Source organism: Colius striatus, chromosome 1 (assembly GCF_028858725.1).
Source record: "Colius striatus isolate bColStr4 chromosome 1, bColStr4.1.hap1, whole genome shotgun sequence".
Lineage (NCBI taxonomy): Eukaryota > Metazoa > Chordata > Aves > Coliiformes > Coliidae > Colius > Colius striatus.
Window position 1 is genome coordinate 193,642,577 of NC_084759.1, and position 14,918 is coordinate 193,657,494.

The 14,918-nt window shown below is 38.6% G+C and overlaps 1 protein-coding gene across 2 annotated transcripts in view; it reads left to right on the forward strand.

Annotated features, from left to right (window-relative positions):
* The window catches only part of ORC5 (origin recognition complex subunit 5), a 71,538-nt gene extending 57,958 nt beyond the window's left edge, over nucleotides 1-13,580 (forward strand). For both annotated transcript variants that reach the window (XM_061989084.1, XM_061989093.1), the window contains exons 14-15: nucleotides 9,245-9,357; nucleotides 12,968-13,580. In XM_061989084.1, the coding sequence (XP_061845068.1) occupies nucleotides 9,245-9,357; nucleotides 12,968-13,013 (159 nt within the window). In that variant the 3' untranslated portion in view covers nucleotides 13,014-13,580. The remainder of the gene's footprint in view (nucleotides 1-9,244; nucleotides 9,358-12,967) is intronic.
* The last annotated feature ends 1,338 nt before the right edge of the window (nucleotides 13,581-14,918 follow it).

Genomic DNA, 14,918 nt, shown 5'->3' on the forward strand with positions numbered 1-14,918 from the left:
TCAGAGCAGAATATTCTCCTTGAGGATTTGGTTTCTTGGCATGCTCAGGAGGGGGAGATTCCAGATCTGCCCATTTCCTGCCACTGCAAAGAGCAACTTTGCAGAGTGCTCTTCCCTTGAACTGGGCAGTAAGTCAGCCAACCTGGAACTTACATTCATCCTTGGTGGTTTATCTGTTTGCTTCAGGGTGCCTGTGAACAAAGACACAGGAATACAGTAAGCTTAAATGTCCTGATTTTTATTAGGGAAGATTTTGAACAGAAATGGAACTGTTCTTGTCAGCTGCTGTTGTGTAAGACCTTTGTTGTTTTGTCCAGGACCTAACATCACCTGTGAAATCCAATTCTAATCACTGTCTTATATGAAAGTAAATAGGATTTTTTTATCTCCCCTGTTTGATGACAAAAACCCTAGTGTGGTTCAGTGCTGTATACGTAGCTTATGCTGAGAGTCAGGCAGTATTGTTGTTTCTAATTTCTTGGTGTTTATGTGCAGCCTCAAAATAAGTTTTTCCTCCAATGTGTTGATTACATGCATTAACATTACAGTTCAACAACATTTTTAGCTCCAGTTTGACAATGCAAATCCAACATGAAACATCGTATTTCAGCTAGTCAGAGCCATACAGTGAACAATTTCAAACCAAGTTCCTAAAGGTCCCTGAAATGAAGATTACCAAGAGCCAGTTCTGTATGCTGGGAAATTTCTCTTGCTTACAATTTATTATGCTCTTTCCTAAGGATCCTTAGCTGGTCCTTTCAAGAGAGCACATTGGACCAGAAGGGGTCTTTGGTTTTACATCAGTATGAGGTACTTATGGACTTCAGTGATTGATACACGTTGTTTCTATTTTAGTTTTTGTTACTCTCCATTCTTACTATGGAACCACTAAAATCCATGGAGTTTTATATAGGCCCAGTGAATAATGGTGTTGATTGCAGAACACTGCAGTGTTTCTCATGGGTAGTTGGAATGCAGGATAGAGAGTCTGTAAAGATTTGGTTTAGTAATCTCAATGTACAAAATAGATGTATCTTTAAATTTGTCCTTTTTCAGATTCTCACTTCAGATTGCAATGTGGCTTACCATTTGTCTAGCCTTGTGCTTAAAATGTCTGATTTTTTAAACTTTTTAACTTCAAAAGTATTTGGGATAAATCTTCATGGAGTGACTGTCTTGTTTCTTTATACCAGATGTGGATCAATAGATTTTTAACACTTAATTATCATAATAATCCAAAAGTAAGTTGCAGTTAAGACATAGAATGACACATTGAAAATATTTTTCTTTCTTGGAGAAAGCAAGGTAGTTTAGCTTTGGAAGATAGTCTCAAGCGTCTGTTGATGAGAAATATCCTTTGATTTCATGACTTCTGCTCATACTATATGCAGAGTACTGATTTTTGTCCTCTGGGGACAGGTTAGAAATTCTGATTGCTGTAATTATTTTTAATAATTATATTTGCAAGCAGAACTCCATCATCCACAGGTTAGGCAGCTAGTAATTCTGTGTGCACAGTTCTCTGTTTTACTGAGATAGCATTAAAAACCCAGAGGCCTTCTGTCACTATCACAGATACTGGGTAGTATGTTCAAGGTTACTTTTTCCTTGTTCTTGGTAAAGCTGTCTTGCAATATTTGGAAATGCTGTCATTGTGGGACAGAAGCATTATAAATGGAGAAAAAGAAACAGGTGAAAATTGTCTAGATTTGGGGATTTAGGGTTACATGCTTGGTTGGTTGCACAAAGCTTTGCTTCTAGAAAACAATCTCTGTGTTGCCTTCATCTTCTAAAGAACACTGTGAACCTGAGACCTCTGATGCAGAAAGGAATCAGGCAGTGGCAGAAGGATATTTTTGTTGGCTAGCTATTGCCTGTACTTTGAAAAATAGCCAACCTTTGTCTGGTGTCCACTTTATGAAGCTACCTGACTTAAGTAATCAAATTAACTGTAAACATCATTCCCCAAGTGTTTTTTTGACCATCTGTTACCATCTCTGGCTGCTTTTATTTTGGAGTATGAAATAGGATAGTAAATGCTTCCAAATTATCTGTCTGTAAATCGGATCTGTAGTCCTTCTTAGGATTGTCTTTCCCAGGTTGTTATGGAGTAAATTAGAATCGTACATCTCCAACAGATTACAAGTACATTCAAGCTTTGGTTTTGCAGGATCAAAACAAACTCCCCTGTGATCAGTTCCAAGGATCTTTACAAATTTATGAAAAGATTTCCAAATATATCCTCAGGTTCATAAAATAATGTGATCCTCTCAGAAAATAATCACATTGAGCATATTTCTGGCATACTTTTCAGAGGATTATGAGCTACCTGAGTTGTCCTTGAAGTGAGAGAACTGAACTCAGGAACACTGATTTATCCATGCAGCACTCTGTAGCGATTTTATTTTTTTTTTTTTAATTGATGAGAAGAGTGAGGCAAACGTTGTTGTCAATTGCTTTTTGTTTTCTTTTTTCTCCCTATGCAAATGGATTGCTGCTAAAATAAATGTACTAAGAGAAAAGGGAACTTTTCCCTAGTTTCTATATGGAATAAATTTCTCTATTGAAAAAAAAGAATGGGAGACAAAGCAAATTCATTAATACTTTGAAATATTCCTTTAATAATAGTTCTAAAATGAAAAAATGATTGAGATATTTTTTAAAAGGGATGTTCCTGTAACGATAAGTGAGCAGGGTTAATCTCTGCAAATGTTTTTGAGAAACTGAGAAGTTTTCCAGAATATGGCAGGGGAACCTGGATTCCCTCTCCTCTCCTCTCCTCCATCTTCTCCTCTCCTCCATCTTCTCCTCTCCTCCATCTTCTCCTCTCCTCTCCTCCATCTTCTCCTCTCCTCCATCTTCTCCTCTCCTCCATCTTCTCCTCTCCTCCATCCTCTCCTCTCCTCCATCCTCTCCTCCATCCTCCATCCTCTCCTATCCTCTCCTCTCCTCTCCTCTCCTCCATCCTCTCCTCTCCTCCATCCTCTCCTCTCCTCCATCCTCTCCTCTCCTCCATCCTCTCCTCTCCTCCATCCTCTCCTCCCCTCCCCTCCCCTCCTGGAAGATGGTAGCAGTAGTCTGTTGATTTCCTTCCCCACACCCTCTCTGCTCAAGAGTAATGAAACACTTAGTGAATATAATGTTGCATCTGGAATTTGTCAACACATTTATATATTGAAAGTTTGTTCAAGTTAGTAATTAGTGTTGAATTCTGTTTCACTCAATCTGGTGAAGTGTTCTGGTGCAGTGTTGTCAACCCATCGCCGACAGCAGATATTACTTAAAAGTTGTGAAGTGTGGTGCACACTGCTATAGGTAAAGAAGTAACACATGAGGTCCTGGAGAGTTAACACAAATTAATGAAGCAATATTTTATGTGAGAGAAATGCAAGAAATAGCCAATGTAGGACAAGGAAAGACTTCAGACACAACCATATGATTCAAGGCTTGCAAAGCAGATTGAGTGCACTGTAACATTCTCTACAGCCACCTATATGTGTGCGTGGTACTGAAGTGAGAGGCATATAGTGCTGTCTGGGGAATGTTGCCAAGGCTGTGGCTGAGATAACCCTTTCTGCTTGTGACTCTGTTCATGTCAAAAGCCTTTTGACTCCATTCAGAAAGTCATTTTAAAAAGAACTGGATTAATTTGAGCTGAAAAAAAGGTAAAATATATAGCTCAAGCATATAGTAATCATAGAATCATTTGGCTTTGAAAAGACCTTTAAGACATGAGTCCAGCTGCTAACCTCACGCTGCCAAGCCCTTCACTAAACCATGCCTCTCACATTTATAAATATCTAAAGGATGGGTGTCAGGAGGTTGGGACATCCCTTTTTTCTATAGTAGCTAGTAACAGGACAAGGGGTAATGGGATGAAGCTGGAACACAAAAAGTTCCACTTAAACATAAGAAAAACCTATTTCTCTGTGAGAGTGAGGGAGCCCTGGCACAGGCTGCCCAGAGGGGTTGTGGAGTCTCCTTCCTTGGAGGTCTTCAAGACCCGCCTGGACTTGTTCCTATGTGACCTGATCTAGGTGGATCTGCTTCTGCAGGGGGTTGGACTAGATGATCTCTAAAGGTTTCTTCCAACCCCTACCATTCTTTGATCTCCAGGGATGGTGGATGCTTTAACTGCTCATTAGAAATTTGGAGGGATGTAGAGTAAAGCAGGAATGATGTTATATTTAGTAATTGCAGGGCTACTAATAAATTGAAAATTTGACCAAAAAAGAAAAAAAAAATAGTTTCAGATGGTGAAATTATTTCCCACTACAAGCATTGTAGTGATAAAACAGTACATCATCACCTAGTGCAGTCTCTTCTGTTGGTTTTTTTCCCATACATTAGAAGCCTTGTACAAAACATCATTCTCAATCAAAACCTGATTGTTAAAATCAAAGCATTTGTAAAAGTGTTGGTTTATTTTGAATAATTTTTATTTTAAATGTTTTGGTGAGTTGGTAGCTCAAATATATGTAATTGTCATGTTCTACCATTCCCTTTCTGTACGAGTTTTTCTGGCAAGGCCGGCATACTGAGCGTACACTAGCTATAATTTTTATTTCAATCCTTTTGTGCAGGTGTTTTTTTACGCTCACAGAATTTGTACTAAGGTCATTGAGTTTAACTCCAGGAGCCTATTTTGGCAGGCATTTTGACTGAAATGTGTTTTCTAAATGGCATGTGGTTTTCAAAGTCTCTTGTTGGCATAGCAGTGGTTTTAGCTTGTGCACAAAGGTAACTCCCGGCAGCAGTGGGTTTCCTGCAAGTGCAGTGAGCTGCAAGTATTGCTTTGAGAGCCATGTGATGGTGGTGCTGCAGAGTAAAAGGGTACCTAAACATTTTTATGTGACTGTGAAAGGATGTAATATCAGTGTCTGATGGTACTGAATAAGGAAATTCTTTCATGTCTTGATTTGAGGATCAGAATCAAAAAGCTGTGGGTGAAAGTAAGCCAGACTGAAGAGTTACACTTAACATTGCATCTTGGGCAAGATAATTGAAGATTATGGTGTGGAGATGAAAAATACCTCACAGATCATGTAGTATGTCTCTGCCAGTTTGAAATTGTTCCTGCTAGTGTGTCTCATTAATATTTTTCTAGTCCAGTTTAAAATGTACCACTTGATGATATTTCATTCATGTCTGAGGAAAGAGTCTCCCCCATTTTTTTTCTCTGATAGCATAACTGTCTCCATTTAAAAACTGTTTAGTTTTATCCTTGGATTCGAAATATATCACAATTTATCCAAACTCTTTCTTGTGATAGTCAGTCATTGCTTACCCAAACTATGTGTTTCCCTGTCCTCCAGTCCTAATCATGCTCATGTTTTGCACCTCCATGAGCATTTTCTGGCTTGTCATGGTGTCCTCGGGATGAGCCTGGCCTTTCTCAGTGGACAGCCTTTTCTTCTGGAATCCTTCTTGCTTCCACAGAGCCATGTGCTGACAAAGCTGGTCTTTGTGTCTTCTGGGGAAATGATGCAAGGCCCATCTGTTAATCCAGGCTAGCAGGAAAAAAGCAGCCTTTAAGGAGGACTTGTGGGTTGTTAGTTTTGTTTTTCAGAGCTTTCAATGTCCATATTTGACCAGCAAAATCCAGAAGCAATGAGTGATCGATTCCTACTGGCAGCAACTCTTTGCTGTGCTTTTATGATTGTTCTCATCTTGCATCCAAGCTTTTTGCAACAGGTTTCTCACACAAGTATATTCAAAGAAAGCTCAGTCATTACTTGTCTTTAAACACACAAGTGATACCTATTCCTTCACATCTTTCAGATCAAATTCTCTTGTTATTCCTGTAGAAAAGTTAATATATTCACTTTTGCTGGTCTTAAATCATAACTAGATCTAACTTTATTAATACCTTTAGAATAGTTTTTCCAACTGTAATTTCTTTTGTTCAAAGAATTCTTAGAAATATTCTTTCTTATGTCACCCACACAGTTTTTCTGGCTTGTTTCTAGTCTGCTCTTGCCAGTTGTTTTTTCTCAAGCTTTTGTGATAATGAAATAGAGCCACTGTACCCATGGTATTAAAAAAAAAATAGTAAGAAAAAGGCAAGCTTTGAAAAGCTGTTTCTGCTAAGAAGTGCAATTAATTTGACATTGCATTCATATTTTTCCCAGCTGTTTCAAACTTTTGACACATCTTCATTAAAGAACAGATTGCCTCCAAAGTTTTACAACACCTGAACTTTGTAACGATTTTAAAGTAGCAACATTTAGACCTTAAGAGTTAAGAAAACATGAATACTGGTGATATTTTTTAAGTCTTACTGCAAGTGCACTGTCTCAAACCTGGTTTGTTCCACTGTATCTGCTTTACTACATGAATTCCCTAAGCAGGCACGTAGCTCCAGAAGCAGTTAGAATGAAGCTTAGTTCTGGTATTGATTTAATACCACACAAAGTTTTTTCTTCCTTCCTCCACTACTCCCACCCCTGTTAGCTGTTAGATAGATTTTCAGCAAAGAGGTGCTCAAACCTCTTGTGTTAGGAGGGAACTGAACCTTCTGTGTCCTAGAAGATCTTTTAACCATCATAATCATCTTGTTTTTATTAATTGGGTCTAGACAGAGAGGTTCAGTGCAAAATAGTTGAGGAACTTAATCCCACATCTACCACAATTTTCTTTGAACAAAGTAATTTACAGCAATAAATGCATATGTTGCCCAGTCCTGTGGCTGACTTACCAGCAGGAGAATCCTACTAGATTGTATACAGCAGACAAAAGTGAAGTCATTGCTCTGGGGTGACAGTACTCTCTTGCTGGTTTTGATTGTCCCTGAACTTGTTGAAAAAGCTGTGCAGAGCTCCAGGCTGCTGCCCCCTCAGCATGCAGACTTTTGGATTTGTCCTTAGGAGATCTCTGCCTTTCTCTAAGTATAGTCTAGGCATCTATAAGTAGGTTTTGAATTCTGCTCTGAAGACTCACAAGTTAGTCATTTTAGCTTTTAACATTTGGCTGCCTGCAGGGGAGCTGGTCCTTATTTACTCCCCCTAGATACATGTACTTTGTCTCTGCTGAGCCTCTTTGGAGATAAAGCTCCTTCTTACCTGCATGAATTGAAAATGTCAGTTCTCTCTACTTCTGTCTTTTTAAGCAAGCTCAGGATCAGGACTCACTGTTTCAGCACTCACTTCCCTGTGATGACATTTTATTAAGCTAAATGAATGATTAAAGGGTTGCATTTGTTACCTAAGTTTGTGTTACTCTGGCCATCAATAGCTTCATTTGGATTTTCGTATTTTGTATAGAGTCTTTAGAGTTAATGTCTTGAGTCAAAAACGTTAATGAAACTTACTATCTAGTCTGATGCTATTTCAGACTTACTGAGTCAGCCTTTAGCAAGGAATTTTACGTTGCCCACCTTATGTTGTTGAGAACATAGCATTTGGTGCTAACTGGAAAAGGAAATGGTTGTAATTTGTTGCTGAAGTATTGTTGGAGCAGTTGTAATGCAGCAGCAAGGTCACTTTTACATCCCACATAAAACTGAAATGAATTCAAACTATCTAGGCATTTGCTGTGCTCATTAGGAGCTTTTAGGAGCTTCCTGCCATTGCTTCACTGGTGAGTTCTGAAGGTGAGACCAACTTGCACAGTAGTGGTGCACTTGGGTGTAAAATAGCAATTGTTCCAGCAGATTACTTCGTAATGTTTCTTCACTGACTGACTAAGGACTTTGTGGAATGAAGAATGTAGAAAAATGTGCTCTCCAACTCAAGTATTTCAAGAAAATAAACACATAACAAGTTCGAGGTTGATCCCAATTCAGCGCCATGTTCAAAGTGATTAATGAGCTGGATTTTGAGCCATTTACCATACACTAAGTTCAATTTTATGCTAACAATTTGTAAATCCTATGCTACTCTATAATGTAACTTGGAAACTTCAATTAAGTAAATGGAATGTTTCTTCGTGAATATGAGTAGGCCAGTATTTAACCAAACTTTGCAGAATGGTGCAAACTGTTGTTTCTAATGCCATATAAAAGAAGCTTAAGTCTAGGCTGTTATAAAAATTGCCTTATTCTTATATGGTTTTCTACTTTCCACAGGTAGGTGCCATTTTTTTATATTATGCCTACTTAAGGGAAAACCTTGATAATTATTCCTACCTCCTACAAGCACTGTCACAAATCTGAAGACCAAGTTCACTTTCAGCAAAAGTGGGATTATTACTGAATTAGGATTTGGGGTTTTTTTGATTGATACTGTTAAGAACTTCTTACTGCTTTTTATAACAATGTGCTTCCTTGGAGGTTTGAACTGACACTCTTTCCTCATACATCTATTCTTCAGAAATTCCGTACTATGCTGTTATGGTTACACAGAGGTAGGTCGGGATTGGCTGGTTGGTTTGAAAAGCAGAGCTCTGGTCAGATACCAGATGTTCATAGAAAGTCACCTTGTTGCCTTGAGTTGTCAGTTGTCATCTATAACAAAAACCAGGGATATCTCTATTTTTTGTTGTTTTTTTGCTTTTACCTCTTTCTCCTCTGGGAGCTGATAGGAAGTAGGGAGACAATGGAATCACCGTGTTTTTTCCTAACTGAGGCAGACCAGAGTGGCTGCACTCAATGGTGTCATCCCACGACTGCACTTTAGTGATACTGCAGTCATCCTTTGGAGGAATGAAGATAGTGAAAAATATGCTGGTACATTGCTATTTTGGTAAAATAATCAATGTCTTTGTTAAGACACTGTGTATGTGTTTGTAGGCAAATTTCTCTTCTTTCAGGCCCTGCTCTTTTTAAGCACACAATCTTCCAGCTTTTCCTTTCCAACCTTCGGATTCTTTTTTAACTAGAGTGATACATCCATCTGTTCAAAATGTATGAGCTGGCACAGGAATATCCAACTTTGAGTGTGAAAGTTCAAGAGGAGGTCTTTGGGTATAAAGGAAAGAGAATCAAAGTCTTCTGGTTGTCAGGCAGAGATTTGGAAAATGTTCAGCTCATGCCTATTATTTCTGTTCCCCAGATCATCATTCTCTCTGGTCAGAACTCCAGGATAACTCTTGTTATGAAGGATGAAGGGTTTAGCCTGTATCTCTCCCTGCCTGTGCTGAAAATGTGTATATGTTCCTGAGTTTGTTACAGCTACAGAACTATGTGAAAATCAGTGAGAAAGTATGAGCGACTTTCCAAAGAAATAAAGGAGTGATGCTAAATGGGGGAGGAGAAAAAAAACATTATCATCATTTACTAACATTGCTAATGTCTCTTTTTTTTTAGATCACCTCTCTTGTGACTCTCCAGCTGTTATCCATGGTTGGCCATAATGACCAGCTTGATGGACCTCGATACAAATGTACTGTATCTCTGGACTTCATCAGAGCTGTTGCCCGGTGAGCCTATTAGAGATCATTTACTGTTTTATGTGCTGACTTAATAGAGACTTCAGACACAGTATTTGCTCAGTCTGTAGCACTCTGCAGACCAGAATAGAAATCTGTGGATGTTTTCTAAGAATAAATTGTCTTATTTCTGAGAAGTCTTGAACTTGAGATAAGTATAGTCCCATCCTATTCTGAAAAAAAAAAAATCTGTTACAGTGGCATTATGTGTTACAGTAACATACTGCCTTTGTGCTTAATAAAGGTCAGGGACTTCATGTGAAAATACTACTCTAAAATGTCAGTCCATTTCATTACCAAAAGGCACCTTACAGTATTTGAATCTGAACTTATATTTAGCTCTTAACAGTGTTTGGTGTGCACATGATGTAAAAACTACAAAGGTTATGAGTTCTACATGGACTGTCTCCTGCCCTCTGTAGTTGATAAAAACTGATTCAATAAATGAACATAGGTACTTCAACAGCTCTGTTCATTCTGAGCCTTCAGTTTTGAGGTCTGACAACAGTTCCAGGTCCATCAGGAGAGATGATGATAAATTGCAGATAGAAGTGAATCAAGCCCTTATCTCATTTTTATGAGATGCCAGCACTATTACCTCTTTGGATGTGGAGTGTAGAATCAGAACAGAGCCCAGAAATGATACAGCAAAAATGAGAAACATTCTCAAGGCCACTCCTTCTCTGTAATGTGGGACTTGAGAGGAACTTGTGATGTAGACTGTATCCCATAACCTCAGCGCATGTGTTGCTCTCCTGAGCTATCATATACTGTATATAATATACTGTATGTAATATAATAATACTACATACTGTATATCATATTACAGTAATATTATATGCAGTCCAATAGCCTGTCAGTGAACCCCACAGACACACTAATTGCAATTTGCACTTGGACAGGCCGTAGAAGGAAACTTGATGGTTCAGACCTGGCTGGACCACACTGGCAGGACCTCCATGGCTTTTCTATGTCCCTTTAGTCTTTCCAACACTAAAGTCACTTGTGAGTGGTACCCTGAAAAAGCTCCCACTTGCACCAAGTACAGCAGACTGCCTGCTTGGCAACATGGATCATGCCATATGCAAACATCCCCAAGTCATGTCTCTACTCTGACTCCTGTGGTGAATACAAAAACCAGTTCATAAAACTGTACTATGAGAGTTTTTTAACTAAGGTACTTGAAATGATGGTTCGCTCCTTGCAACTTTAACATCCTTAGAGGTTTCATTGCATTAAAATAGCCAGAAGCCAGAGATTACCATAAAACAGGTCCAAAACTTGTGTTTATGCAGCTTATATTACTGGAGAAAGTAGTTGTTGAAGATGCTATCATTTCAAACCTGAGTCCTCAGTATAGTGCTCTGGCTTGCTTTCCTTTGGGTCAGGTATGTGAGTGTGCATATGACTGAATTTTTCCTACATGTTATGAGGAAGAAAGTAGTTCTTTCTTTTCCCTCTGTCCAAGTCATTTGGAAGTGCTTCTGTGTTGCACACATAGGGCCTTTTAAATGACCTGACAGATTTTGAAGTTGACCTGTTGTACTTTTCTCCTGTTCCCCCTTATTTTTTTCCCATTCCTTCATTACATTTCTTTTATTAAGTATCTTTTCCAGTCCACAAAATCTTTTAAGTAGGGTGATCCATAAAGATACAAGGTTTCATTAACCTATGATAAATGGGCTTCCCACCTGTCCTGATAGGGCTCGCTACAGGGCAAAGGCATAATCTGTGCTTAACAAATTTAATTTCTAGCTGTGCTGTAGTCTTTGGCTGCCTGTAGCTTTTAACCACTCGTGGGAGAGGTTATATTTGTTGCAGAAACGTTTGCCATTTCAACCAAAATACGCATCAAGTAAGCAGCCCATCTCCTGACTCTTTTTACTCTGTTGCTGTAAGAGTACTAAAATAAGTTTGTTAATTACAAAAACCTTCAGATACCTCAGCCTTGTCACCATCTCAGCCTTGCTACTCTGGCATCTTTCCTAATGGAAGGCTGAAGAGTGCAAAGAATGGGACAAAATGATGCTCTCTCCCTCCCCTCCCCACCCCCATTCAAGCTGTTCAGATTGTCAGTTCACTTTCTCTATTTTTTTAAGCAAAAGTGAAGTTTGACTTTTTTTTTTTTAAAAAAAAAAAACCAAAACCCAAAAGCCACCTGTTTTTTGAAAAGAGTAAAAAATCTTGTATCTCGTCCTGATGGCATTTAGTGTGATAACCACTGCCCATGCACAGCCTCTCTTCAGTGCTATAGAACCTCGTGTCTGACTCTGTCCTGTTGCATGTATTCAGTCTTTGCAGAGAGATCCCTGTGCTGGTTACCATGTATTTACACGTTTAGCTGAAGACAAGATTGGATATTTCTTTGTTAGGAACTTTTCATTTTTGTTTCAGACCTAAGTTTATATATTTCCTGTAGCTGAAGTAGGGACCTCTTAATATTTGTTGAATGTAATGGATCTTTCCATATAGTCTCTAATGAAGCCTGTTGTTATGACAGGACGATTGCTTTTCATTTAGCTGATAAGGTCAGCATTTGTTAGTGTGTGACTTTGTTTCTGTAGAAAGCCTTGTAACTAAAGCACTTTTCTTGAGTAACAGTGTCTTGAGAGTCTGACACTGGCAGTTAATGTATTTCATTTTCTCACTGGATTGTTAAGTAGAGTCAAACATGGTGTTACTTGTTATTACTTATGTGTCTTGGGAATTTCTGAACTTTTCCTCTGCCCAATATGATGTTTTGTAGAAACTTCTTGAAAAGTGGGTTACAGGATGCTGCGTGAACAGAGAATATTAAATGATAGTAGTGCAACAAATAAGACATTCATCCAGTTAAGCTCACTTACCATTGTGAGCAGTTATTTTTGTATCATTGAATACTTTTTAAAAAAAAACTTTTTAATTTTATACTTGTCATTATATGCGGTAATTGGTGTTTTTTATTCAACCAGTAAACCCCAAAGTCTGAGTGTTACATTGTAAAGCAGAATGAATTTAGAGACAAAAGAAAATAATTATATGTTTTATTCTACTGCTGTTTCATGCTGCCTGCCATTAAAGTACAAAAGTATACATTAAAATCTTCTATCCCATTGAATGGCATTCTTGGATTTTCAAATTTAGCTACGAACATGGGTCAAACAGTGTCAAGACTGAAAGAACACAGACTGCAAATGGGTACAGATGAAGGAGTTACGTAGTACATGCTAAAACAGGTGGTTTGGAAGATGAACAAAACGTTCAATAGCACAAAAGATTGCTGCTTTGCATCACCAACCAGATTATCAAGTTTATCATATTGAAAACATAATCTTATTGTGATCTGTTTTTATTGCTTAATGATTGAAACAAGAATCTTCCAGTTTTTACTAGAAAGCTGCTTTATTTCTTTTTTAGAATCCTACAAAGTTTAAATAATCAGAAGGCAGGTACTGTAAATACCACTGGAAGTTAAAGATTCGTTCAACCTTGGTTGCATTTCTTTTGGGGACTTTGCTTGATTTTGGTGGTGCCGCATGTCCCACGTGTGCTGTCTCCAAACAGGTTAAAGTCTCAACACTGTTAAGATGATTGCTCTAATATACTGTGTTTTTGTTTATAGGACCGTGAACTTCGACATAATAAAGTACTTGTACGATTTCTTGTGAAAACAAGCTTCACAGCCATATGGACACTGTGACAATGACTAAGGCAAGCTGTGTTCATCTCTCTACTTAGCTGGCCAGAAAGAAGAGTATTTTGGCTCTTTTGGATTTGTCCAAACAGGTGCTGGCCCAGCATGGAACCTGATGAAAAATACTCTGATTGGTCTGGGTGGATCCGAGCAGAGGACTATTTACCAGGGACCCTGGAGTATTTGGAAGCAATGTGTTAATTATAAACAGCAGGGTTTGAGCACAATCTGTTCTACTCTTAATGATGTTATCTTAACACTGAAATTGCCTGAGACCCATTTACTTAGGACTGCATTTTGCTCTATGAACTCTCCCCAGTGCTTTGAACGTGGCAGCAGCCCTTGTTTGTATGCCCAGTCTTTTCACTTCCTCTCCACAGGAATCTTTGCAATTGCCTGCCAAAGCAGCTTTTCCCGAGGCCACCATTTTAGGAGTGCGAAGTAGCAAAATATAATAAACATAGGAACATATTTAAAATCAAGCTGCTATAAATCTTTCTTTCTCCTTGGTCGTATGTAGGCAGACTGTTATACTGTTAAACGGAGATCACGATGGTAGGAAACTCCCAATTAATCACCACACTGTCTTTTTTCAGACCATTCATAATCATTGACTATGAATCTATTTTTACAAAACATTATTTAAAATATCTTTGATTCTTAAGGTTCTATCCTAATGTCAAACTTGAAAGGTTTTATTTTTGATTGAACATTTTGTGGTCCTTTTACGCTCATCTAGTCGTATTGTTATATACTAACTGTAATGCTCTTTGGTATTAACATACCTTAAGATACACACTGTGTAATGGCTTTTTTAGCAGTATCTGTCCTGTAGAGGAGAATGACACAGCTGCCTTTCCATCAGAAGGGGAGGAATTCAACAGGTGACAGAGTATTCCTGGAGTTCCCCAAAAGAGGCGGAATAGTGAATAATCAGTGTGGTGTAATAACATAACACTTGAGCTTTGGAAATACGTTGATGGAGTACACTACAGTTTACATTTGTCTCCAGTGTACAAGTAGAGCGGGGTATTAAAATCCCCTGGTCCAGTTCAGGATTATTGTCTTCATGAATCTGAAGATTTCTGTCACCCTCTTAAGCTCCAGGTCCCACAGTGTGTTACTCAGACATTTTACTCCTGAGTGCTGCCCTTTTGACTGTTTGACACTGCAAGACTCTGCCATGTCCTCTGTTGACCATTATATTTTTTTGCAAGGCAAAATCATCATTCTTCCCCACCCCTTGTTCTGATATTAGAGATGGTCAAATGCCCTGAGCATGTGTAGTGGGTTTTTTTGCACTTTTTTTTTATTCCAATTGTGGGTGTGTAGCCAGGCTTCTGGATTCAGACCCAAATGAACGAGTTCCAGGTGAATCTAAGTGACAAAAGCATCTTTCTGGCCAAGCTGTTGCTTCTTCCCTGAGGAGAGTGTGAAAGGGCAGCAATGAGTCATCTCCGTGGTCCCATTTCCTTTCTACCGCTGAGCTGCATCCACCCCTGCACCTGCCCGTGAGGGGGCAACATTTGTCACACCTACTGAAGGGCTTGGATGCAAGTACTTAGCTTAGCCACTTTCAAAATGTTTACTACCTGCTTTTGTTTTTAATAATAAAAATAGATGGAAGGTGAACTTTGGGCTAAACTTTGCAACATCATCTCCTTTGGGAGCTGGTGCTGAGCTCAGCTCAGCTCCTGCGAGTCCCTGGTGTGCCTACCTAGGCCTCGAAGTTGGACAAGAAAGGAAATTTGAGGTGTTTATATGTAAACTATTCTATGTGAAGTAGTTCCAGTAGTACTACATCATAGGTTTTTGTGACATCTGACCTGGATTACATTTTCTTATATGAAACATGATGGGACTGATAATTAATTTATGA